Genomic DNA, 27156 nt, shown 5'->3' with positions numbered 1-27156 from the left:
AAGCACCAGATTACGAATAGTAAAGTTTTATTGTTAACGTTATCTGTAGTTACAGTTTTCGCTCTTAACTATGGCTTCAATCTACTTATGAATGTATGTAATCAATATATCTCTTATATGTGACCTGTTTAATTTGAAAGTTTGATGAAGGGTCGTTTGCACCGAATTTACACTATATCTTTAATAAGATTCGTAACATACCAAAATATCATAGGAAATAATGCAGAAAGCATGAAACTGTTTCAAAGCATTGTGTGCTAACGCTACGCAGATCTTAGAAGACTACATATAATACTTGTGGTCGGTACAAATTTCATTCAATCTTTGAGATTTCTCTTTGGTGGAAATAATGTTCGATTTTGTTTAATGCCGCATTTATTTCTCAGCTATTGATTTTTTTGGGGGGAAACAATAAATCTAACCACGATGTCAGTAATTTAATATTACTGACTAAGGACTGACGCAACTTAAAGCATCTTTACTGATCACTTGGGTTCATTATAAAAGTGTAACATGCGAGTAATATGTTCCCTTATAACACATAAACAACCCATACAATATAGACATGACAGAAGGATTGTTTTATATATACAAAAGGCCGATTATAATAGTTATGCACAAAATGTTGAAAATTAACAAAAAAAAATTTCAACATAACGTAATAATAAAAGAATTTAACTATGATTAAACAAAATATGGATAACAAGTATAAAAGATATAATTTGAAATAGTGAGTTTATTTCGGATTCACTCAACTTTCTCGTTCAAGACCAACCAGAATATTCTTTAACTTTTATAGACTTAGAGGGTTTAGAATTGAAAATGCTCAGCATTTAAAATTGAGAATGGAAATGGGGAATGTATCAAAGAGACAACAACCCGACCATAGAAAAAACAACAGCAGAAGGTCACCAACAGGTCTTGTATGTTTTATGTTGATCAAGTATGATAATCTTGTTTTGATGTCATTTTCGTTGCTACATTTCATTTACATAAAATACCCCTTTCTTTACCCATATACAACATAAAAAATAAGTATTCAATACAATTGAGTTGAGAACATGTTGAAGAAATCATTATAGTTTAGTTTGTCTAAATATCTTTATGATTGTCATGTCCATGCCTATGTTTGGTATAGAAATAAAATATGTCTCGCCTCCACTTTACGAGAAAGGTAAATCAAGTTCTAAGTTATCAACAAGATAAGATTTCACTTAGTTAAACTTTACAGCCATGAAGATTGTGACCCTGATTTTAGGAATCATTAGCAATACTTTAGGTAAATAAATATATACGGCTAAAATTCTTGTACTTTGTAATACATTTTGTACATATAACCTTTTTTTTTTTATTTACACACAAATACTACACTTTTAAATTAACGGGACAGTCAAAATACAATCGTCCATAACTAAGTTATTTGTTCTCGCTGAATTTTCATTGCGCAAGTGCATGCATGTCAGTAAAAGGCGCAATTATTCTTCCCTCCAATTCTACAATTTTGTAAGCTATATAGAGTTGTTCATCCATGTGTTACTTTTCCTGTCGACAGTTGAATTTTGTGATATTCAGCACAATATGTATGTTTAAACAAGGACTTGTGTCAGACCTGTTTTTCTATGAAAGTTAATTCAACTGCATAACTCATATTTTTGTACACAAATTTTTGTTTATTTCAGGCATAATGTTTTCAACCAATGCATTTCAAAATGAAAATAACTTATGAAAATATCATTATCTTAAATGCTTTGCTCTCCTTTTTTCTGATAATTATAGTTTGGTGAACTTAATGTCAAAGGTTGACATCGGAGTTATCTCGAAAAAGTTCAAAAATCTGCGGTGACAATGTATTTTTGAGATTAGTGTCCCTTATCAAAATTATATGGAACTTTAATTTTGTAAGCTCTCTAACGCCTACATTTATTTCTCATCGGCGATGTAAAAGAACGTATATATATATATATATATACAACTCGTCTAAACATCAACCCAACAATGTTAGGTCTGTAAATTTGCTTTCGCAAATTTTTGGTTCTTCCCTCGCCGGGATTCGAACCCATGCTACTGTGATATCGTGACACCAAATCGCCTGCACTGCAGCCGTCCCGCTAGACCACACGACCTCCTGGGCTCTAAAAAAAAGTGCCTTCAGTGGGCATGTGTTACCTTTCCACGTCAGTTTTAATCTAGCGGCGGACTACAGTACATGATATATAAGGCATGAAGATGTTATTGTTACAGATCAGCTAAATTATCTATAGTAAAGGATCCTACAAATTAATGTAAGATACAGTCACAGAAAATAATTATATTCATAAGTACGTCTGGGTCAGTGACAACCCTACAACACATGTATCCATCGGATCGCCATCAATGATGGTGATACATGGCTGTGTACATAATGTATATACAACTTGTCTAAACATCAACCCAACATATATATATATATATGTAAAATAAGTGTCAAATGATGATTTAACGGGGAAAAAAATTTGGAAATGCATTGTACAAGAAAATTCCATTATATTGATAGGTTCGGTTCGTTGGCTGATCTGTTGCAATATTGTTTTCTTACAGATTGTCAAGTAATCTTATGCATTTTATCGACACACTGATAAACAAAAACATAGTAATACAAAATGTGTTCTAGTTTTAGGAATAGATGGTGTTAATATATGCGATGATCACAATACCTTAGCATGCCAACGTTTAGCTACCATTAAACAAGACTTGTGCCAAGATAACTGTACTGCTCGTTTGTGTCCTAGTACATGTGGCCAGTGTCGTATGTATTGCATAGACAAATTGAGAATAAAAATGGGGAGTGTGTTAGAGAGACAACAACATGACCAAAGAACAGAAAACAACCGAAGACCATCAATGGATCACTCAACACAGCGATAACATCCCACACCCAGAGGCGGACTTCAGCGGGCCCCTTTACAAAATATGTACTAGTTCAGTGAATTTGGACGTCATACTAAACTACAAAACATATAAATGAGCTAAAATTAAAAAAAAAAAACATACAAGACTAGCGAAGATCAGAGTATCCTGACTGAGGACAGGCGCAAACATGCGTCGGGGTTAGACATGTTTAAACATGTTTAGACCTGTTAGTGACCTTAAGCTGTTGTTTTTTCTATGGTCGAGTTGTTGTCTCTTTGACACATTCCCCATTTCCATTCTCAATTTTATTAACGAAATCTCAATTCTCCCCAATACATCTAGGAAATGGAGAATAAACAAACACACACCAATAGGCACAGTAAAATTTAATTTAAAAGAAGCCCGAATCCGATGTGAGATGGAATGACAAAAGAAACTGATCAAAATGACAATGAAACATAAATAAACAAAGTACTGAAGCTTGATAATCTTGATTTTGAAGATATGCATAATTTGATATATTCTACATGTTTTATGAGACAACTCAACCTACTTTTTTTTTTAAAGATTTTCGTTGTTTCCAAGTTAGAACAGAAAAACATAAACTTCAATCAAAAATATATATCTTTTGTTTAATTGGTCCTTTGTTTATCGTGGATTATTTAAGGAAAAGTATACGGCGGACGACCTAATATTGCAGACGAACTTTTTGTATTGCAATATCTAACCTTTTACTGTTACATGTAGCCGAATGTTTCAAATATCCAAATCGACATCAAACAAAGCAAAAGCAACATTGAAAACTGCAGAATAAGCAAGATGATATCAACAACGTGACAATCATTGAAATCTTCATTTTCATGATTATACGCTTATCTTTTACACCAATGCAATGTATCTAGTTAACAAACATCATTTACTACCAAAATCACTTTCAAAATATGATAATATTATTCGTTTTTAGTCTCTATCGTTTAAAGAAGCGGAAGTTTATCTATTCCGTATTTATTATCTAAGGTAGCAATAAACAGTTAGGAAAAAATACTAAAATTTGCCCTTATGAATTTTACCATTCCCTTTTCATTGCTTTCTTGCAATATCAAGCTTACTGTTTGTGTCATATATGGGCATATGTATGTAATCAGAATCTTCCATAGATTTTATTTCCAGTATATAAAATGGTAAAATATAATTTCTTTTTGGTGTATCCATGGCAACAATCTGCATTTATTTGTTATAAAATATTGCAAAAAGGGGGGGAAGGATGTCACATATTTCCCCAAAATTTGACTAAAAGTAGAATTTCAATTGCTTGAAGTAATACCTTTTCTGAAACTGTGTACATATATCATTCAGCAAATCCAATGAAAATCATGTGTCTTTCATCTCATTTTTTTTATAAAATTGCGTCAAAAACTTCGTGTAGAAAAAGAGTGTTTGTAAACAGTACATTAATTTCTGGACCGATGGCCGGTCTAGCTATGAAAATACGGACTGTCAAACAGAAAACAGCCCATAAAACATGTAAAAAATAATCTTGATGCTCTTATAAACCACCTTTGAAGGCTAAATTAGCACTCATCTGTCTAAAAATGAATTTTATTACACAATAACTTTCCTATTTGAAAAATCCACAGGGGCCATAATGCGAAACTAAACTCCTAACTGTGTATTGCTACCTTAATAGTAAATATTTTTTTCAAATTTACCCTTTTAACTTATTTTCTGAGTTCTGCTAGCTAAAACGAGTAAAATGGCCTTTTATTTTTGAAAATTGGTTGAGTAATGAATATTTTATGAAGGTTAGCAGTTGACACTGAAACGCGACAAAACTGATTTTAAGAAAGGTGCCAAGTCAAAGTGTAAAATCTTGTCTCTACCTCAATTTTTAGCCAAATCTTAAAAACTGTACCTCTTTTGTCAGTTGTTTAATGTTGAATATCATAATAAGATCTCTGATGATGCACCATTGTACAAAATTGAGCAATTTTAAGCATAAAAATGATAATCTTTATACTTATTGCATACCAAAGATTTGATTAAAAAACTTGGTGATAGGGAATCAATTTCTTACATCTGATTTAACTATACATCTAATATATGCCAAAATGTAACATGACATCTTGATAAAAACAATAATATGATATATTCGCAAGAAAAAAACCAACGCGTTCAATACTTGGGCTACTACATGCAGCCCAATCCATCAGAAGCAAGCGTTAAGCCGATAGAGTACAAATATAAGCCTAGTGTCAAAATGTCTAATTTTGGTTGCTAAGGACTGTAAACAATAAAATTGACACATATTGTCATTGTTAAACACTTAATTTACTCAGAAGTTGATTTTGAATCTAAATATCAATAGATTTGTGGCATGGAAAGTCTTAAATTATACAATTCTGAGCTTGGTAAGTATGCCATAAGGTAGCAATAAACAGTTAGGAAAAAATACTAAAATTTGCCCTTATGAATTTTACCATTCCCTTTTCATTGCTTTCTTGCAATATCAAGCTTACTGTTTGTGTCATATATGGGCATATGTATGTAATCAGAATCTTCCATAGATTTTATTTCCAGTATATAAAATGGTAAAATATAATTTCTTTTTGGTGTATCCATGGCAACAATCTGCATTTATTTGTTATAAAATATTGCAAAAAGGGGAGGAAGGATGTCACATATTTCCCCAAAATTTGACTAAAAGTAGAATTTCAATTGCTTGAAGTAATACCTTTTCTGAAACTGTGTACATATATCATTCAGCAAATCCAATGAAAATCATGTGTCTTTCATCTCATTTTTTTATAAAATTGCGTCAAAAACTTCGTGTAGAAAAAGAGTGTTTGTAAACAGTACATTAATTTCTGGACCGATGGCCGGTCTAGCTATGAAAATACGGACTGTCAAACAGAAAACAGCCCATAAAACATGTAAAAAATAATCTTGATGCTCTTATAAACCACCTTTGAAGGCTAAATTAGCACTCATCTGTCTAAAAATGAATTTTATTACACAATAACTTTCCTAGTTGAAAAATCCACAGGGGCCATAATGCGAAACTAAACTCCTAACTGTGTATTGCTACCTTAATAGTAAATATTTATTTCAAATTTACCCTTTTAACTTATTTTCTGAGTTCTGCTAGCTAAAACGAGTAAAATGGCCTTTTATTTTTGAAAATTGGTTGAGTAATGAATATTTTATGAAGGTTAGCAGTTGACACTGAAACGCGACAAAACTGATTTTAAGAAAGGTGCCAAGTCAAAGTGTAAAATCTTGTCTCTACCTCAATTTTTAGCCAAATCTTAAAAACTGTACCTCTTTTGTCAGTTGTTTAATGTTGAATATCATAATAAGATCTCTGATGATGCACCATTGTACAAAATTGATCAATTTTAAGCATAAAAATGATAATCTTTATACTTATTGCATACCAAAGATTTGATTAAAAAACTTGGTGATAGGGAATCAATTTCTTACATCTGATTTAACTATACATCTAATATATGCCAAAATGTAACATGAAATCTTGATAAAAACAATAATATGATATATTCGCAAGAAAAAAACCAACGCGTTCAATACTTGGGCTACTACATGCAGCCCAATCCATCAGAAGCAAGCGTTAAGCCGATAGAGTACAAATATAAGCCTAGTGTCAAAATGTCTAATTTTGGTTGCTAAGGACTGTAAACAATAAAATTGACACATATTGTCATTGTTAAACACTTAATTTACTCAGAAGTTGATTTTGAATCTAAATATCAATAGATTTGTGGCATGGAAAGTCTTAAATTATACAATTCTGAGCTTGGAAGTATGCCATAAGGTAGCAATAAACAGTTAGGAAAAAATACTAAAATTTGCCCTTATGAATTTTACCATTCCCTTTTCATTGCTTTCTTGCAATATCAAGCTTACTGTTTGTGTCATATATGGGCATATGTATGTAATCAGAATCTTCCATAGATTTTATTTCCAGTATATAAAATGGTAAAATATAATTTCTTTTTGGTGTATCCATGGCAACAATCTGCATTTATTTGTTATAAAATATTGCAAAAAGGGGGGGAAGGATGTCACATATTTCCCCAAAATTTGACTAAAAGTAGAATTTCAATTGCTTGAAGTAATACCTTTTCTGAAACTGTGTACATATATCATTCAGCAAATCCAATGAAAATCATGTGTCTTTCATCTCATTTTTTTATAAAATTGCGTCAAAAACTTCGTGTAGAAAAAGAGTGTTTGTAAACAGTACATTAATTTCTGGACCGATGGCCGGTCTAGCTATGAAAATACGGACTGTCAAACAGAAAACAGCCCATAAAACATGTAAAAAATAATCTTGATGCTCTTATAAACCACCTTTGAAGGCTAAATTAGCACTCATCTGTCTAAAAATGAATTTTATTACACAATAACTTTCCTAGTTGAAAAATCCACAGGGGCCATAATGCGAAACTAAACTCCTAACTGTGTATTGCTACCTTAATAGTAAATATTTTTTTTCAAATTTACCCTTTTAACTTATTTTCTGAGTTCTGCTAGCTAAAACGAGTAAAATGGCCTTTTATTTTTGAAAATTGGTTGAGTAATGAATATTTTATGAAGGTTAGCAGTTGACACTGAAACGCGACAAAACTGATTTTAAGAAAGGTGCCAAGTCAAAGTGTAAAATCTTGTCTCTACCTCAATTTTTAGCCAAATCTTAAAAACTGTACCTCTTTTGTCAGTTGTTTAATGTTGAATATCATAATAAGATCTCTGATGATGCACCATTGTACAAAATTGAGCAATTTTAAGCATAAAAATGATAATCTTTATACTTATTGCATACCAAAGATTTGATTAAAAAACTTGGTGATAGGGAATCAATTTCTTACATCTGATTTAACTATACATCTAATATATGCCAAAATGTAACATGAAATCTTGATAAAAACAATAATATGATATATTCGCAAGAAAAAAACCAACGCGTTCAATACTTGGGCTACTACATGCAGCCCAATCCATCAGAAGCAAGCGTTAAGCCGATAGAGTACAAATATAAGCCTAGTGTCAAAATGTCTAATTTTGGTTGCTAAGGACTGTAAACAATAAAATTGACACATATTGTCATTGTTAAACACTTAATTTACTCAGAAGTTGATTTTGAATCTAAATATCAATAGATTTGTGGCATGGAAAGTCTTAAATTATACAATTCTGAGCTTGGTAAGTATGCCATAAGGTAGCAATAAACAGTTAGGAAAAAATACTAAAATTTGCCCTTATGAATTTTACCATTCCCTTTTCATTGCTTTCTTGCAATATCAAGCTTACTGTTTGTGTCATATATGGGCATATGTATGTAATCAGAATCTTCCATAGATTTTATTTCCAGTATATAAAATGGTAAAATATAATTTCTTTTTGGTGTATCCATGGCAACAATCTGCATTTATTTGTTATAAAATATTGCAAAAAGGGGGGGAAGGATGTCACATATTTCCCCAAAATTTGACTAAAAGTAGAATTTCAATTGCTTGAAGTAATACCTTTTCTGAAACTGTGTACATATATCATTCAGCAAATCCAATGAAAATCATGTGTCTTTCATCTCATTTTTTTTATAAAATTGCGTCAAAAACTTCGTGTAGAAAAAGAGTGTTTGTAAACAGTACATTAATTTCTGGACCGATGGCCGGTCTAGCTATGAAAATACGGACTGTCAAACAGAAAACAGCCCATAAAACATGTAAAAAATAATCTTGATGCTCTTATAAACCACCTTTGAAGGCTAAATTAGCACTCATCTGTCTAAAAATGAATTTTATTACACAATAACTTTCCTATTTGAAAAATCCACAGGGGCCATAATGCGAAACTAAACTCCTAACTGTGTATTGCTACCTAAAATAAATTGAGCAAATGATGAGAAACCGAGTTTTTGTTCTTGTTGCATTGTATAATATGTTAGTTTTATTATTGTTTTTGAGTTATAGTATATGTGGAAGATACAATCAAATAGGGTTGATATTCATTTGAATAATTTTATTATAATTGAAGCACTGACATGCTACTCCTGTAACAGTGTGGATCACCCAGCTAACTGTACTCATACGGTTAAATGTAGTAATTTGACAATGGTATAACATATTTTCAAACTTTTTAAAAGTTATTTTCAAGACAGAAACTTTCATACTGTGTTCATATAATTGATGCAGTCTTATTTATTGTCCATACCAGAAAACAATTCTACAATAAAATAAAACTGCAGATAGGAAAACCTTTTCTTTTTATATAGAAACATTATGATTTGCCATTACAATTAACCACTGAAGACCAAAAGATAAGGATGTAAGCATCAAAAGGTCATCGTAATTTTTCAACAACGAGCAAAGCCCATATCGTAAAGAACACTACAAAAGACCCAGATATGACATCTTCAATAACTAAATAAAGGCAACAGTAGTATACCGCTGTTCAAAACTCATAAATCCATGGACAAAAAACAAAATCGGGGTAACAAACCAAAACCGAGGGAAACAGTTCAAACGAGAGAAGAAGAAAAACAACGGGTGTATTTACTGTAGATTCATTTTTTTTCTTGGGTACTAAATTTCCTTTGAAAATTAACTCATCATAGATACCAGGACTAAATTTAGTATATACGCCAGACGCGTTTCGTCTACAAAAGACTCATCAGTGACGCTCGAACAATTTCCTTTTTTCTATTTTCTATTTTCGCTGATATTTAATTTCTTACAAAATTCTGCATACACGCATATAGAAAACACGTCTTTCGTTTAAAATTTCAATTCGTTTTTCGCCTAAACACTCGAAATCCACGAAAATTGGCATCCCTCAAATCATGCATAGTCCACAGTAGGTTAGAATACAAAGTAAAAAAGACATAATGGCATATGGCCTCAAATGACAACCACCTAATTACAAGCTCTCCTGACATCACATGAGGCACACACAGAACCAACGCGATTAATATAAAACAGTAATATAATTCAACAAAACAAAATTGTATCTCTCTATCTCTACACAAACACAACATATTCGTTTTTTCTTCTTTTCTAAATGTATTTTTCAGATGTGTATAGCAACGCAAACAGTAACACCATTATATGAAAAGGTGTATCAGTTGGGTTGTGTAGATAAACAGGCAGGTACCATCTACCTTATTCGTTACGGACATTCGAAATAATTTCAAAATTTTTCTGGATTAAACTTCGTCATGATTATATAATCTCCAACAGAAAACAATGATAACAAAAGATGTATAACTACTTGAAAACGCGAGATTAATAGTGTTGATTTTTTTATGTGAGCTATCTTTATATTCATTTATTTGTTTATTCAATAAAAAGGAAAATTTAAAGAAAATAGTCAATATACATTGTTCTATCTTCGAAATTCCAGATTTGCATTTCATTGTTTGATTTGATATCTGATCATCTTTCCATGCCAAACGTAAGGCGAACCGTTGATTTGTTGGGTGGATGCTGTAGTTCCGATTTGTGCAATAAGTACAAAGAACCAGACAATGTTTCAATGCCTACAGTTCTAACTGGTTTGTATATTTTCTCTCACTCTAATGAATAAGGTGAACGCATCTTATTAGTTATCCGTTATATTCTTTTACATTATTTTATCGGGGCCTTTTATAGCTGACTATGAGGTATGGGATTTGCTCATTGTTGAAGGCTGTACGGTGTCCTATAGTTGTTAATGATTGAGTCATTTTGGTCTTTTGTGGATATTAGTCTCATTGGCAATCATACCACATCTTCTTTTTTATATTAGACATATTTGAACTCAATGTTTTCAAAGATACATGTACAATTACGACCACTGTTGAAATGGAAAATATTTATTTTTTTTTATTTCAAATGTATAGATCTTATCAATATTTAAAGGACAAAAGCAGCTGTTATAGATTCTGTTTCTGTGTTACCATATTGAATAGAAAAGAAACTAGATTTCTTTGTATCAATACAGAAAACATTATAATTGTGTTATATACATTGTAAGTAAATAAAACATATATTGTGAATAGTTGTGAAATTGGAAATTAAATCTTATTTTCTTATTTGAATATACATTTGCGACTCTCTTTATCATATGCATTGTGTACGGTTACGCAGGTATTTAAAATTAACTCCAGATTGTCAGCAAAAAATAAATGCTTTTACGTTTTACTAAAACACTCAATGCCTTAGAATGATTCTTTTAAGTTTTTTTTTAATCAGGAATTATTCACACCGATCTTGGCAATACCATGAACAACATACTAGTAATTGGTATCATATGTGAAGCAGAATCTACTACCCGAACGGAGCACCCGAAATCACTCTTATTTTGGTTTCCTATGTGTTGCACGGTCTAAAAAGTAAAATCACAAAAATACTGAACTTCGAGGAAAATCAATTCGGAAAGTCCATAATCACATGGCAAAATCAAATAACAAAACGCATCAAAAACGAATGGACAAGAACTGTCATATTCCTGACTTGGTACAGGCATTTTCAAATGTAGAAAATGGTGGATTAAACCTGGTTCTATAGCGCTAACCCTCTCAATTTAATAAAAGTTCCATCAATTTCCGTTATATTTACATTGATGCGTTAATTAAACAGACACAATAAATAAAATAGTCTAAATATGGGTACATCAGTCATCATCGTATAACAATTTTAAAAAGGAACAATTTAACAGAACACAAACACGTACATCTACATCTACTATCTACGAATACATTGATTGATTTGAGTGTCTGACGTCAGAAATTTGTATACGTCACATAAATTTGTCGTTCAATGTGCATACACACAATTTTAAAATTTACATAGGCAATGTTAGCAAACAGGGTTAAAAATCAAAAGTATGTAAGAATAAATTTCAGAAATAGACCGAGATTTAAACTAGTCCAAAAGTTATATATAGTATTTATAAGAATCCGAAAACAGTTAATTCCACTACGCGTTTAAAAGATTTATACGTTTGTTGTTCAACGTATATAGTACTTCATAATAGAAATATATCATAATGACATATAATAGAACATTATCATACTGACGGGTTCTTTTAAAGTACAGAGTCACGTTATAAGAACAAAAGAAATACAAAAAGTCGCATATACAAAACAAACCACTAAAAAATGAAAGCTAATACTATTATACAATAATATTATTCTACGTAGTATTTTCTGGACTTGTTTATCGTTATCGTTTCTATCTTTCTTTCATATTGCCTTGTATGTTTGAATTATCCATCAGTGTCTACCCTCTTTTTAAACGGATAAGTATAAATTTCTCCTATACACTTTTCGAATATTAAAATAGGCTAGTCCCTTGGGAATACAAAGTGAAAGACATATATAATATTTTTCAGCATTCATTGATAAGGTAAATCAAGCTCTTTTAACAAGGCAACAATTGAACAATAATTTAAAACCATAAATTCTTAGCCACAACATAGTATTGAAGCATTAGTTTCAACAATAAGTTCAAGTTTGATCGAAGGTCAACTTAATATGTGATTAAGAATAATACAGACAGGCTTGTTTGGCACAACTTTTTGGAATTTTTGGTCCTCAATGCTCTTCAACTTTGTATATGTTTTGGCTTTTTGACTATTTTGATCTGAGCGTCACTGATGAGTCTTATGTAGACGAAACGCGCGTCTGGCGTATGAAATTATAATCCTGGTACTTTTGATAACTATTGTCCATTGACGTCAACTATTCCGTTCTCTTTATCAGTTCAACCAACGTCCAAAGATAAAGGTGTCAGCCAAGGATGTCACGAAATAGACACAGAAGCATGTAGATTTTTGTCACAGAACAAGGGATGTGATAAACCATGTGTTTCTTCGCTTTGTCCACAAACCTGCGGACATTGCTGTAAGTATGTAATGATAAATTTAAAAAATATATGCAATAATGAATTCAGAAAAGCATGTAGAACATTCTTTTGACTTATTCAATTCTTTTTGCACAATATTACGCATATGAATATATTTAATTGTTCGTGAATAAATAGAAAAACAGCATACCGAACTTCGGTAAATATCTTGATGAGGTATATAAAGCTGTGACAACATGAAATGTAAACAATCAAATCGTGCAAAATGCAATTAAAGTGCGACAAGGTAGGTTATAAATATAATCAACTCTACAACATAAACATGTTGATAAAACTGTAGGATTGGCATAGTGAACTAGTAGTTATTATGCCTTTTGATTGAGTTAAGCCATTTAAATGGATATTTTATTGTGTGACTTTCTATGTTTGTATGTTAAACTATTGTTTCAAATAGGAGTGGAAAAAAAACGTTTAAACCCGCTGGAATTGTTTGCACCTTTCCTAAGTCATGAATCTGATGTTCAATAGTTTTGTTTTCTCGATGTGGTTCATAAGTGTTTTCTCATTTTTCGTTTTTTATATGGATAGGACCGTTGTCCCATTTGAATGGTTTTACACTGGTCATTTTGGGGCCCTTTATAGCTTGCCTGTTCTTTGTTAACCAAGGCCCCGTGTTGCAAACCGTACTTTGACCTATAATGATTTACTTTTATAAATTGTGACTTGGATTGCGAGTTATCTCATTGGCACTCATACCACATTTCTTATATCTAGTAATAATATGCGGCTATTTTTATTTTCTTTGCATTGTTTTTTAGCTTTCACATGTTATGACTGTTCCCTTGTGAACCAACCACATAACTGTACCAGTAAGGTCCAGTGTAATAAACATACGGTAATTTATTTATTATCAGAAATAAAACTGCAACAAAAAATTCAACAAAAAAGCAAAATACATCAATATTTGCTACTTTAGCTTTCTTAAAAATAAGTTAATCTAAATGCAAAAAAAAAATATATCTCTTATTTTATAACGACTGTATAATGCTTTTATTATAAATAAGATGAATTAAGATGAAAGTGGGAAAAAAATATTGAAAAATAACAATGGCATTGAATATGAAAAAAGACTCCTTTTGTCAGCTAGTTTATATCGAAATATTAGAAAACATCAGAATGTATAATAGTATTTCGTCAATTTTAGAGATAATCTTACAATGGCCGCTGCAAATCTTTAAAGCTAAAATACAGTTACCCGATATGAATGCAACAACCAATAGAAAAACACACCAGTTATATTTGCTACAGAACTAATAAAAAGGAGTTAGTTTATATATGACAGTAACATTAATTAAAATTGAAATATGTCATTTCTAAACTTCCAGGAGGTTTGTGTAGCAGCAGAAACTCATGTGTCTGGGTTTCACAGAGGATACAAATTGGGATGTATTGAAAAGCAGGTGATTATACCAATGCTTTAGTTGTTACTGTCTTGATTTAAGAGGCAGATTTAAAACAGATGCTTCTCAGAAAAAAAAGCTGCCTTTATCCTGTTTTGATTTCGCTTTGTGAATGACGTCCTCTTAGTAATTAACCTAGTTTTTTGTTACTATATTGAACGCATATATTTATATATTTAACCGAACTTGAAATAATAGAAACAATAGATATAGTAAAACATGCCCTAACTAATGACTAGAAATTGACAATGGATGTTCCAAAACTTTCTCAGTTTCTCATGATTTACTTGATATAGAAATGCTATTGCAATCAGCATTTAAAGTGGTAGAGTTGAAATCATCCCTTTAAGAACACATTTAATTATAATTTCATGTATTTATCTATGTATAAAAATGTTTTCATTTAATCTTATGATATGCTTTTATTTACATAAATATGCTTGAACATTCTTATTTAGGCCATCATAACGGTATGGTATTGTACATTTTGTTTTTGTTACATAAGACTTTAAAAATATAGTTTGCGAATGTTCCAAGTTACATTTCAAGACAATAATGATATTTTTTTAATTTGCACTTTAAAAAAAATTAAATAATACAATGTTCATTTTAAAATGAAATTTATAACTTTTCTTTTCCTCACAGACATGTAGCAATCTGTTATCAAGAGGTATAGATGGGACATGTTGTAACACTAGTTTCTGTAATGCATTTTATCTTCCAAAGCAGACCATTACACAAGCAAATAATCTCGGACTACCTTCAGGTAACAACTGTTATCGCTATTTTTTTAATCTAACTTATTGATAATTTCCTTTCTCATTACAGTAGAGTGAAATGCAAAATTATCCCTAGATACTCAGGGCGCATGTCATTATTAAATTATTTTCCATTGTTTCGTGATATCAATAAGAAAGGACATTAACTTAAGAGTTTACCATGCGGTCGATGACAACTAACAAGGGTTTATACCTTTCATTTAGTCATAAAATTGAGACAAGCTATGGGTAATACATACTAGATAAAACGACCAGCATGAATTGGTGTCATATGATTTGACTAGAGCTATGAATGAAAGACAAAGTTACACAATGTATCCTTCTATTTTTAAAACAGATTGTCAACCAAACATATTAAAGGCTGGTGACTGTCCTATTGGTTTCGCCAAAAGTGCAAACACTTGCTATTTTGTTGGTCGATTGAAGAAAACAAGAGCAGCTGCAAAGGTAATTATATAAGTAATGAATATTCACGATGTACTTTATGATACAAGCATTTTAAATTAAGAAATAATTCATGGGGGCTTGAATATATCGTTATTTTACCACGGGTTGGCCCTTTATGACACATATTTTACCCTGAGCGATAGCGAGGGGGTAAAATATCGGCATAAAGGGACAACCCGTGGTAAAATCTAGATATATTCAAGCCCCCATGAATTATTTCGATTCTAATAGGACAAATACGGCAATTGTTTTGGATCGAAGCGCTCTAGGTGGAGGCCATTATTTGCCGTTCTCATAAATTAACGCACTTTTAGATTGGCGTAAAAGAACGGAGCAAACAGAAAAAGTGACATGCTCAAACTATTCACAAAACTTATTTAGATAGATTTGGATGAATTTTAATGATAATTAACTTACATGTCTTCTATGTATAAAAAAATGGGCTTATACCACATTTTAGCATCGTTTGTTGACGTTTCCTTGTTGTGATGATTTTCGGTATCAGAAGCGTGTATTTTCCCGTAAAATGCTTAAATTATAACGTCATCATTCTATGACGTCGGGTACTTCATTCATGAAAAAAACATATGAAGTGGGAGTACGATCGGAACAGCCAATGCAATATATTCATATTTTACCACGGGTGTGTACTCAAAGCGTTTGAAGGACGTCATGTTAGAATACAAGATTATCTTCCTGCGATCCTTTTGTTTGAAGTTATATATTTTATCAACATGGGTTGGTATCTACTATGAGTTTATTTACAACCACTGTGTCGATACCACTGCTGGTGGAGTTGATATTCCCCGAAGGTATCACCAGCCCAGTAGTCAACACTTCTATGTTGACATACATACATATGTTATCATATGTTATCATAATTATAAATTAACTGTTTACAAAACTTTGAATTTTCAAAATTCTAAAGCTTTTGTACTTTCACACCGAGGTATCAGACTGGTTTGCATGCACCTTTTGATGGTGATAAATGTATTAATGACAATTTGTGGCATATTTATAAAAGAGGACCGAAAGATACCCGACCGTTCAAGGGCTGTATAGCCAATCGAGGTCGATAAAAACTTTCATTTGTAAAAGAGACAATCAAACTCATAAATCTAAAAACAAACTGACAACGCCATGGCTAAAAAACAAAAAAAAACAAAGAGACAAACAATATTACACATGACACAACATAGAAAATTAAAGAATAAACAGCACGAACCCAACCAAAAACTAAGAGTGATATATAAACACTAATCAGATATGCAACTAATTATCACACTACTAGTATATATTATATTTTAAATCTGTCACATGTATGTGACTTGTCTATGTTATATATTCACCTGGCGTATCTAAGTTCAGTTTCATTCAGATATGTGGATAATGTTCTTTCCATTAACAACTCGAACTTTTCTGAATGGGTTCCATTAATATATCTCTTAGAACTAGAAATTAAAGAAACAGCAGACACTGCTTTCTCCGTCTCAATTTTAGACTTATACCTCTTGACATACACAGTCATCTCATTACCAGAACCTGTGACAAAAGATACGATTTAGATTTTTATCACCAATTTCCCGCACCTCAGTAGCAAGAAACTTACTTTATCTGCATAAGGGATATACATTTTCCAACTGATTTGGTATTCAAGAGCTTGCAGCTTTACTCATACTTTGTAAAACGTCACCAGTCTAGTGTCTGAGCAGAAAGGTGATAAGCCATTTTCATCGGAAGGTACATAGACCTTGAGGATAATATCCCGTATCAACTGCGCTAATAATAAAATTGAGAATGGAAATGGGGAATGTGCCGAAGAGACACAATACCGACCATAGAGCGGAAAAATTCCCTTACATTGACAACGATGTGTGAACAAAACAAAAAGACATAGGCAAAAATGATAAAAAAAAAAAAAAAGAGGGATACAGCAGTCAACATAATCGTATGCTTAGTTGACTGTACACACGTAATTCGAATTCGATTCACATTAAATAATTCGAATTATAATACACGATGGTCTTGAAGTATGGATTCTGGTTACTGGCGTTATTTATCGTCTTAATAACGTGTTATATTATTGCTTTGGTCGTCTTTATGAATATTACTTTTACTTTTAAGTCTGTTCTTTTGTAATATCAATTAGACGTGACTGTACTTATTTTTCTCGTCATTGTGCTATTGTTCTATGATTTGTTTTGTATTCTTGGCTTTTATTTTTGCCAATATACTTTGTTTATATGCCTATTTCTGTTTCTTTGATGCATATGACGTTGCTCTGTACTTATACATCTCGTAAATATTCATTGTGCTATAGTGAATTTTTAAATTCTTGTCTCTCATTTTTGCTAATGTGCTTTGTCTATCTACCTTTTTGTGCTTCTTCGTTACATATGTGTTTGATGGCATTAGAAACACGTTTTGGTTAATACGAATTAGAAGTTTACGTCGTTAGGACAGTAAAGCGAATTTGACGCGCGTTGTAATTCGAATTAGAATTGAGGTTAGGACGTTAAACGTTTCGAATGCAAATTAAACTAATTCGAATTAGTTAATGCGAATCGAATTCGAATTACGTGTGAACTCAGCATAAGATTATAGTTCAATGTTGACTGCTTTATCCCTATTTGTTTTTACATTTTTACCTACGTCTTTTTGTTTTGTTCACACATCGTTGTCAATGTAAGGGAATTTGATGTAACTGTATTTATATTATTCCTTATAAAGTACAAATAGGTTTTCTGCTATATCACTCTCTCAGCTATGTGTTATTTATATAATGTCATTTAGTGTTCCTCTTTGTATCAGTATTTTGAACAGAATAGCCAAAAATAATGTTTTATATCGACCTAGTTTATTCTAAAGTGTTTGTTTCCCGTCTGAATTTGTTAACTGTCTAGTATATGTTTGTTTTCTTATTTTATAAGCATGAATGTGAAAGTCTGTGCAGTAGATTAGCAATCATAAGTAACGAGAAAGAAAATCATGATGTTTCCTCCTTTCTCGCGAATGTACAACACACATTTGGATACAAGGAAGGTATGTTGTTGTTATGCTAATGGAACCGTATGACAGTTCTCAACATTAAAATTTAAAGACAAATGTTTAATTCAAAATATGTTGTCAATAGTTATCAAAAGTACCAGGTTTATAATTTAATACATCAGACGCGCGTTTCGCCTATATAAGACTTATCAGTGACGCTCAGTTCAAAATAGTTAGTTGTGTGTTTGTACTATATTTCTGTCACGCAGTGTTGTTATTTTATCGTTTTTTTTTAAATATTGCCATACAGGCGGTAGGTTTGGCTAGCCATAAAACCCTTTTTTAAATGTTCTGTACGAATTCAGAAATATGACAGTTATTATCAAATAGTCCGCACCTATGTTTGTAGGCGTTTGTGTGTGTTGCACTTCATTCTGTGATCGTGTTGTTCATTTGTTTTCCTCTTATAGTTGATGTGTTTCCCTCGGTTTTAGTTTGTAACCAAAATTTGTTTTCTCTCAATTGATTTATGATTTTTGAACAACGGTAAAATGATGTTGCCTTTATCTATTAAGAACTATGCATGCTATGAAAACACTTGAAAATTTAGTTCTTTAATGATCTATCATTTGATATTATTTTCTTGGATACACGTTTGTCAGATCAAAACTCATGGGAATCTACTTTAGTTTTCAAGCTGACATATTTTCAAACTATCTATTGTTATTTGCAATATATGAAATGGTGTCGCAATATTAATTAATTGATTTATAGATTGATTGTCGCTTAATGTCCAGTGGCAAATATGTCATGCATATTCAGGACGAAGGTGTTGCAATAGAAATGCATGTTAATTTGTTTTAAAAAAATAAGGACATGTGGTATGATTGCCAATTATTCAACTCTTTATCCACAAGAGTTTAAATCACGAATATACAAGCTATTAAAGGTCACCACACGACCTTTGATAGTGAGAGAAAAAAAACAAAGTCAGCTATAAACGACCCTATGTGAAACTTGGGAAACAATTCGAACGAGAACGCTGACGGCTAATTTTTTTTAAACAACACAATTTTAGGAAACAAATGTGACAGACAAGATGCAACGACAACCAAATATAATAGGTTCCAAATTTCTTTACTCAATAGATCAGTGCGTATAAAACACACACACACACACAAAACAAAACAAGACAACCAACATAAAAACACCAATATAAGATTATTCAAAGTTGGTGAAAGCTAGTCAAAAGCTATTTAAAACTGAGAAAAATAGATATTTGCAATGTCTAGACAAAAAACGAGAGTAATATCAACAGACTATTTAAACTTCTGATCAATTAATCGACGTTGTTTAACCAACTTCAAATAGTTGAACATTCAAAAATGAACACGGCTACCCTATTTATAATATTCCTTATAAAGTACAAATAATTTCTTTGTCATCAATTTGATTAACTAAAGTCGGGGTAACAAAAACTATAGTGAATGTGGGAAAATTATAGTAATCTACATATTTTATAAAGGTTATTGGTGTGTTATTTACATAAGAGCCTTAATTCTCAACCCAAAGATTTGTTCTTTTATTTCAATTTCAACCTTTTTCGAACCCCAGTTACCTTTGTATGTGTACTTTACCTGATCGGCAACATGATCTACTGAAGTGTATACTAAAGAAAAAAACATTATAGCTTACCAATCACATTCAAGAATAACGATCCAATTTAGGTCCACGCAAGGATGCTGGTGTCAGTTGCATAAAAATATTTGTCTAATAGTCCAGTCAAACTAAGATTTGACCTCAAACTAATTGCAACACATTGTTATACACTCTTTCTTGTTTCAATGTTGTGTCAACCCTGATTAACTCTGCCAGATTTAGCTCTAATCTATAGCATTATGCCCTTTATTTACACAGAAAAAAGTCACATGCAATCTAACTTGAGGAAAACTCAAAATCAGTATTTTAATTTCCTATGGAAATTCACATTGGAAGGGGAGGTAACTCTTGCAAAAAATAGTCTTTTTTGGTCAGGTTTTGGTTGTTTTTCTTGAAAATTATGCAAAGTATGATACTTTGATGGGGTTAAAAGTTTATATCTGACTAAAATATTTAATATTTTGCTCATGAAATGTACAAAACTAAAGTGTTATGGGTAGTTTATTTTTTTAGGTGTATTTTTCATTTAAGAAATAGCAAATTTGAAGCTTTGTAACCATTTTGAAAAAATAATGTGTAAATTTGGTATTGTTTATATCTGTACATTATATTTTTAAGCAACTTACTTGTCTAAAGAAACTTTAAACCACAAAAAGAAGAATACATGCTTAATTATTTTTATTAAATTTGAGATTCTTTACCTTGACATGTTGAAAAATTAAATAAATGGTCAACTAATGAATTGCGAAATCTAGATAATAGCTTGATAAATTATATGAAAACAGCTTTAGAGTTGTTTGTTATACTCCAAATACCGCTAAAAAATTATTATCAATACATTCTGATGAAAAGAAGAGGCAAAGTTATAATTTTATATCAATTTTTATTGATATTACTGCCTTTTCTGCAAGAGTTATCTCCATTTTTAATGCAAATCTCCATAGGAATTTAATGGTAATTTTTTAGTCTTCCTCAAGTTAGATTTTATGGGACTTTTTTCTGTGTATATTTGGGGTATAATGTTAAAGATTAGAACTTTAAAATCTTCTGTTGCAATTACTTTCGGGTTAGGGTCAAATTTCTGCAAATTTGACTGGACTATAAATAATCAGGAGAGTAAACAGCGAGTAGAAACCTTAATAACCAATTATTCTAATTAGGCATTCATTGCTAAAAACCCTGTTTAACCCACCCTTTTCTTCCGAATAAACCAATATGCCAGTAGTCGTTAATAGTATTTATTGAAGTTCGATATTTAATTCATATTTTAATGCATATAAAAGAAACAAATCACTTATTTGTGGTCATCAGCAAATACAAATTATTTCCTAAGACATTTGCAACAAGTACGATATGTAGAATAATATTTTTTGATCAGTTTCTCATACGAAAGTTATTGACCATTCGTTTAATGTGTTTTATTATTTGATTTTGCCATTTTGTTTTTTTTTATTTTTTGTTCAGTGTTTTTGGTATTCTCTTTTTTTCCTTCATGTGTATTATTGTAGAGCCTTTCTATTGGATGGACGCATATCGTTTTCGGAACAGGTTCAATAAACCATGGAGATGGAACAGCACTGGTCAAATTATCAATTCCCACGCTTACAGTCACTGGAATCCTAATTCACATCCTAACATAGCGTCAGATGGTGAACATTGCGCTAACATAGGACAACGCAATGTTTATGGTCATCTTCATGGTAATGGTAATTACTACTGGGATCATCGCAGCTGCGCAGAGCACTACCCAGCCTTATGTGAATATCCATTAGGCAGTCAACCGTGAAGTTGATGTCGATGCTATAGTTGTTTTAAAATAAAATGATGTGATAGTATGTTCTTTTTTATTGTTCGGAAGAGACAGAACATCTGTCATTTGCTATTTATCTATATATACAAATCGACTGTCGGAATCCAGAAACGGAAATAGATTATTAAGAAAATGTGGTTGCTCCATATCTCTAATTTGTAAAAACTATATGAGAGTAAACGTTGAAGTAATAATCATTTTTGATACATTTGTACATTTATTATAGAAAAAGAAAATGTATAGAAATGGGTTTACCCTTTTCATACAGCTGACCATACGTTTACAAGCCGTATACCAAACTATTACATTACCAAACTTTATAATGTGATTAGCAATGACACAATACATATGTAGATGGATTACCTAAGCAACTTAATAACAATAATGATGGATTTAATGCTGGCAGTTTTAGGGTGATCTCCTTTCAAATTCTAAACCCAACTTTGAAAATGATTACTGGAACTTCTGATTTCATTTGATATGGCCTCGAGTTTTTGAGACATACATTTTTGTTGGGAATTAGTTTTTCAATATCATTATTTGTATATGTATAAGTATTGAAGGCAGTCAAAACTTTCTCGAAGTGTAAACAATCTATAAAAAAAATAAGTGTACATGAATAAGTGTGATAACTTAAATGAGAACTTTGAGATACTAATATAAATCATTCATGTCATCGACGGCTGATGTATTTCTCTTATAAAACTTCGCTGACAGATACTTTATTAAAAACTATTATTTCATTATTAAAGTTCAGTTTGGCCTATTGTTTTATTTCGTCTATAGTGGAAATGATATGTCATTCATACATTTGCATTTTGAACTAATATTACAAAGGATCTTTAGTTCCATATAATGTACATGGTATTTAAAGAAGTCACAAGCCAAAATTTAAAAATACATTTTACCGATGTTTTAGATTTGGTGAATTGTTTAAACTACTAGATATTTTTACTACCCTATTGTTAGAATTGTTAAGAAAATCATGATGTGTTTGTGTATAATCCTGATTAAATGTAATTAGAACAGAAGTGAATATGAGAAGACGATGTCGGTGTTTGTGCTTTATTCTGGTTGTTTCGTTAATTTCTGGATATTTACTTTTTAAAGGTAATTGCATATTTTGTATCAAAACAATATATACTAATATATAGAACTGTCACGTTAAATATCTAAAGTCTGGCTTGGTTGTATATCGTCAATTATATAAAGTTCAGCTTGAAGTGAAGTCAATTTTTTATGCAAATGCTGCAGTTAAAAAAGTGAACCCTTATCTTGCTTTAACTTTAAATAAAAGCGTTTAAACATATGTTTGCTAAACAGTTGTTTGCATGTGTCACCTTCATTCAGGGGATAATTAACTTTCACAGATTCATGACCTAAATATGTTTTGATATGATTTATTTAGAAAATAAGTAGATCAGGTTCGTTTTTGGTATTTGTGCAAGAAGAACATATGAACAGTTAAAATGTTGCAAATAATGAAAGTCGTAGTTGCAAAAATACCGAATGAGTTCATTTATGTAACACTTAAAAGAAGAATTATTGGAGTGTGTCAATTCAGTTTATAAGTAATTTATTATTTGCAATATCTGATTAACACCATACTGATTACAATAAAGTACACAAAAAAAACACAAAAAAACACAAAACACAAAATTAAAAAGGTGCAAAAACTAGTTGACAACGCAACTCTGGGGTCTACAAAATTAAAATGATAATGTGAGAGACAACAAAACTAAAGTATAAATGTGTATTGGAGTGAAGATCAGAAGCAAGACTACATAATGAACATACAAACTAATACACATAAGAGTGTGTCAAGTTCTTAACTGTGCGATCAGTTGTACAACATTGTCATAAACAGATATGTTCTTGTTCAATGTCTAAACAATAGTTACAGTGCGCAAACACAATTTAATGTTGCTTCAAACAACATTATTGGCGAATGATATATATTCCAAACAATAGAAAGATACTTAAAGATAATCATGCCAATGCAAAAACCATGTTTTTCTTCCGTCGTAATATTAAAAAAAAACATACTCGTTACACTTAACAGTTTTTGTACATTGATATTTTTTAAGTAGTTTAAAAGAGAGACGAAAAACACCAGAGCGACATTCAAGACCCATAAGTTGAAAAAAAAATAACAGACAACGCCATGACTAAAAAATACAAATACCAAAAGCAAAAAATCTGAGGGGGATTTGGAAGGGTAAGCAGATCCTGCTCTTAATGTGGTAACGGTCTTGTTTATGTCAGTATAAACCCGCTATATGTCTAACTCGGTGGGTCACACTCTGGAGAAGGGGACGGTAATATATCCGCTATCATCTGTGAAACGGATATTCCATTACGGTCAACCAACCATTGATGACTTGCTTAAAACTTACGAAAAAAAGTAAAATAGTATAAAAACCAAACACTGAGAAAATTCAAAACGGTAGGTCCCCAATCAAATGACAAACTCAAAATAACTCAAACTCATCAAACGAATGAATAACAATTGTCATATACCGACTTTATACTGGCATTTTTCAATGTAGAAATGGTGGATTGGAAATGGTTTTATTGCTAGCAAAACCTCTACTTTTTATGACAGCTTCATAAAATTCCATTATATTGACAACGATGTGTGGTCAAAACAAACAGACATAAATGGTAAAAAAAGTCAAAATTAGGGGTACAGCAGTCAACATTGTGCTCTAATTTTAATCACTGTAAAATGGCAAATATGTCAACAAAGAATAAAAAAGGCTTATAGACAAAGATACAAAAACAAATGACAAGCGGACACAATTTTACCATAGCATAATAACACAATGACAGACTTTATGATTACCGAACATCGTTAATTTGATATTACCAAAAAAGTAATGATTTACAAAGATGAATAAAATAATACTTTAAAAATTTAAGGTGACAACAACGTCATTACCTAGACTCTATACTTCGAGACCATCGTGTATTATTTGTGAAGTAAGTACGGCAAATTTACCAGAAGGTCTTATTACCTTCCAATAATCATTTTTAGGAAAAGGACGCGACATTGTTTGACATACTCCGGATCCTGGTTCATATATTTTCTGCTCAGACACTTATGACGTTTGAATAACAGCTGCAAACTCTTGAACACCGAATGGGTTGGGAAATATACTGGTGAAGTTTGTATATTGATACTAAGGTGAGGTAATTTGAGAACTTTTATAATTAAAATCGTCTCGTATCAATGATTTTAACTTCAACACTTGGACCTCTTAGTTTGATATTTTCGTTGTGAGCAGCAACACGTCAGCAAGGAAATCACGATAGGGCATACAAGTCCTGGAAAATCGTATCAACTGTGTGATATATACTATGTATGCGGGCGCTGCTTGAATTGTGCTAGATATAAATTATAAGTTTGCAATTGGGAGGCTGAAAGGATCTCTAGTGTTGTAAAGTTTGTATTCAACTGGCCCTCATTGTCAATCATTGTTATTTTGTAGGGGCGTACAGATCCAAGTCAACGATGAATAAAATACTGTTGGTTTCGTACATGCGAAGCGGGTCTACATTTACGTCAGAAATTATACGACAAAGCGGACAATCCTTCTTTGTTTTCGAACCATTCTGGGGTATTTGTCGGAAAGAATTTGTAAAACGAAGATCTTCTTGGAAAGCTGTTTGCAGGTACGCAATCTGATTCTTTAAATTACAATTGATCACAATGAAAGCACATGTTTATACAATTAAATAACTATGAATATAAATTGAACTAACTTTTTATAATGAGATATTTAATCAGCTACTCAATTCTTATTATACGTTTCTTGACATATCTTCATTCCATAAGATAGAAATACATTGTTTAAGATTTCGATTATTAATCTCACTCACAACAATGTACTTTAGTAGTTAAAGTTACTGTTCAAATTGTGCAGTTATTTAATTGATGTTCTTCTAATAGTTCCACATGCATATCTTTATGCAACTTTTTGTTCTTGAGGGTTTTTTTAATGAATCCACAGAAGACTTTTGTGTTAATGATAATGTTGATAGATTTTATTTTACTTTTTTATTGTTCTTATTGATGTGTATTCCTTTATTTTGTTGTTAATTTGTAGAGATGACGAAACTGAGGTCCAAAGTATCCAGAAAATCTCATTAGTACTCCATAACATATACAGTTGTAATTTTAATCAACTTCCAGTAGAAGTGTTAACGTCGTTTTGGATTTTTCCACAAGGTACTGGACACGCCATTCTAAATAGATGCTTCAACTTTCACATGAATACACCTAACGTCCGCGTCAATGTTTCGGATACGCGGGCTAGATGCGTAAACAAAATGGAAGTGATGTGTAAAAATTCAACAAATATTCTGATAAAAACCATCAGAATATCGTTTGACCTTTTTCATAAAGTTGTTTCGAAAATTCCGGACATCAAGATTATTCATTTAGTAAGGGACCCAAGAGCGATTCTATATTCTCGTAGAGAGCTGGGGTATCTTGATTACCAAGAGATAAACAATGTGTCACATCAATTATGTACCAAGATGGTCAAAAATATTCACAATTGCAATCATAAAATGCGACGGAATGTATTTTCTTTGAAATTTGAATGTCTTGCTGCATATCCAATAAGTGAGACTGAATCGTTATATACTTACCTAAACTTTGAATTTACAAATGAAATTAGTAGTTGGCTTATAACTCATACTAAAGGAAACGCTATGTTATTCGGTATGAAATACAATGTTAATGTGGCAGATTCCCTGTTAGTCTCTTTGAAATGGATGACTCAATTACCGAAAAATGTATTGCGTTCAATTGACCAAGAATGTCAAGAAGTATACAATAACCTAAGAATTCCTGATTCACGTACTCTTAAGCAACGATTACAATACATTAGAAAATTTGACTTGCCCAATTTTTATAGTACCATGTGCAAAGCATAATATATGAAAATAAAATACGATTTTTTTTCTTCAAATTAATGTCATGAGCATATTCAAATGGTAAAGTATCTTAATAACGAATCACTTGAAGAAGACAAACTTCATTTTGACTTGTCCATGTGGTTCAATTATGTTTGGGGGAACTACAAGTCACTATACTCACTTCAATGACCACAACATATATAGAACTATAACAGCCAACGGATAACGAAACAATAAGGAAACCAAACTGTCTGGTATTACCTGTTAATATTAATCGAAACAATATGACAGATGTCAACTAATGAAATAAATGATCCTAATTTTTCACAGAAACA

The 27156-nt window shown here is 31.4% G+C and overlaps 2 protein-coding genes and 1 long non-coding RNA gene across 3 annotated transcripts; all 3 read left to right on the top strand.

Moving 5' to 3' along the window:
- The first annotated feature begins 13570 nt into the window (after window positions 1–13570).
- On the top strand, window positions 13571–14975 carry LOC134686682 (uncharacterized). The gene is made up of 3 exons (XR_010101636.1): window positions 13571–13647; window positions 14138–14212; window positions 14858–14975. It is a non-coding gene; the product is annotated as an uncharacterized LOC134686682 (long non-coding RNA).
- A 328-nt stretch (window positions 14976–15303) lies between these two features.
- On the top strand, window positions 15304–21871 carry LOC134687955 (perlucin-like). The gene is made up of 3 exons (XM_063548418.1): window positions 15304–15438; window positions 18369–18480; window positions 21594–21871. Exons 1-3 carry the CDS (start codon window positions 15304–15306, stop codon window positions 21869–21871), a joined length of 525 nt encoding a protein of 174 aa, XP_063404488.1.
- Window positions 21872–25390: 3519 nt separating this feature from the next.
- LOC134687954 (carbohydrate sulfotransferase 1-like) lies at window positions 25391–26839 on the top strand. The gene is made up of 2 exons (XM_063548416.1): window positions 25391–25570; window positions 26005–26839. Exons 1-2 carry the CDS (start codon window positions 25410–25412, stop codon window positions 26837–26839), a joined length of 996 nt encoding a protein of 331 aa, XP_063404486.1. The 5' UTR covers window positions 25391–25409.
- The last annotated feature ends 317 nt before the right edge of the window (window positions 26840–27156 follow it).

The sequence above is a fragment of the Mytilus trossulus genome, chromosome 10, assembly GCF_036588685.1.
Source record: "Mytilus trossulus isolate FHL-02 chromosome 10, PNRI_Mtr1.1.1.hap1, whole genome shotgun sequence".
In the NCBI taxonomy this organism is placed as follows: Eukaryota; Metazoa; Mollusca; class Bivalvia; order Mytilida; family Mytilidae; genus Mytilus; species Mytilus trossulus.
This window is presented reverse-complemented; position numbering and strand designations above follow the sequence as displayed.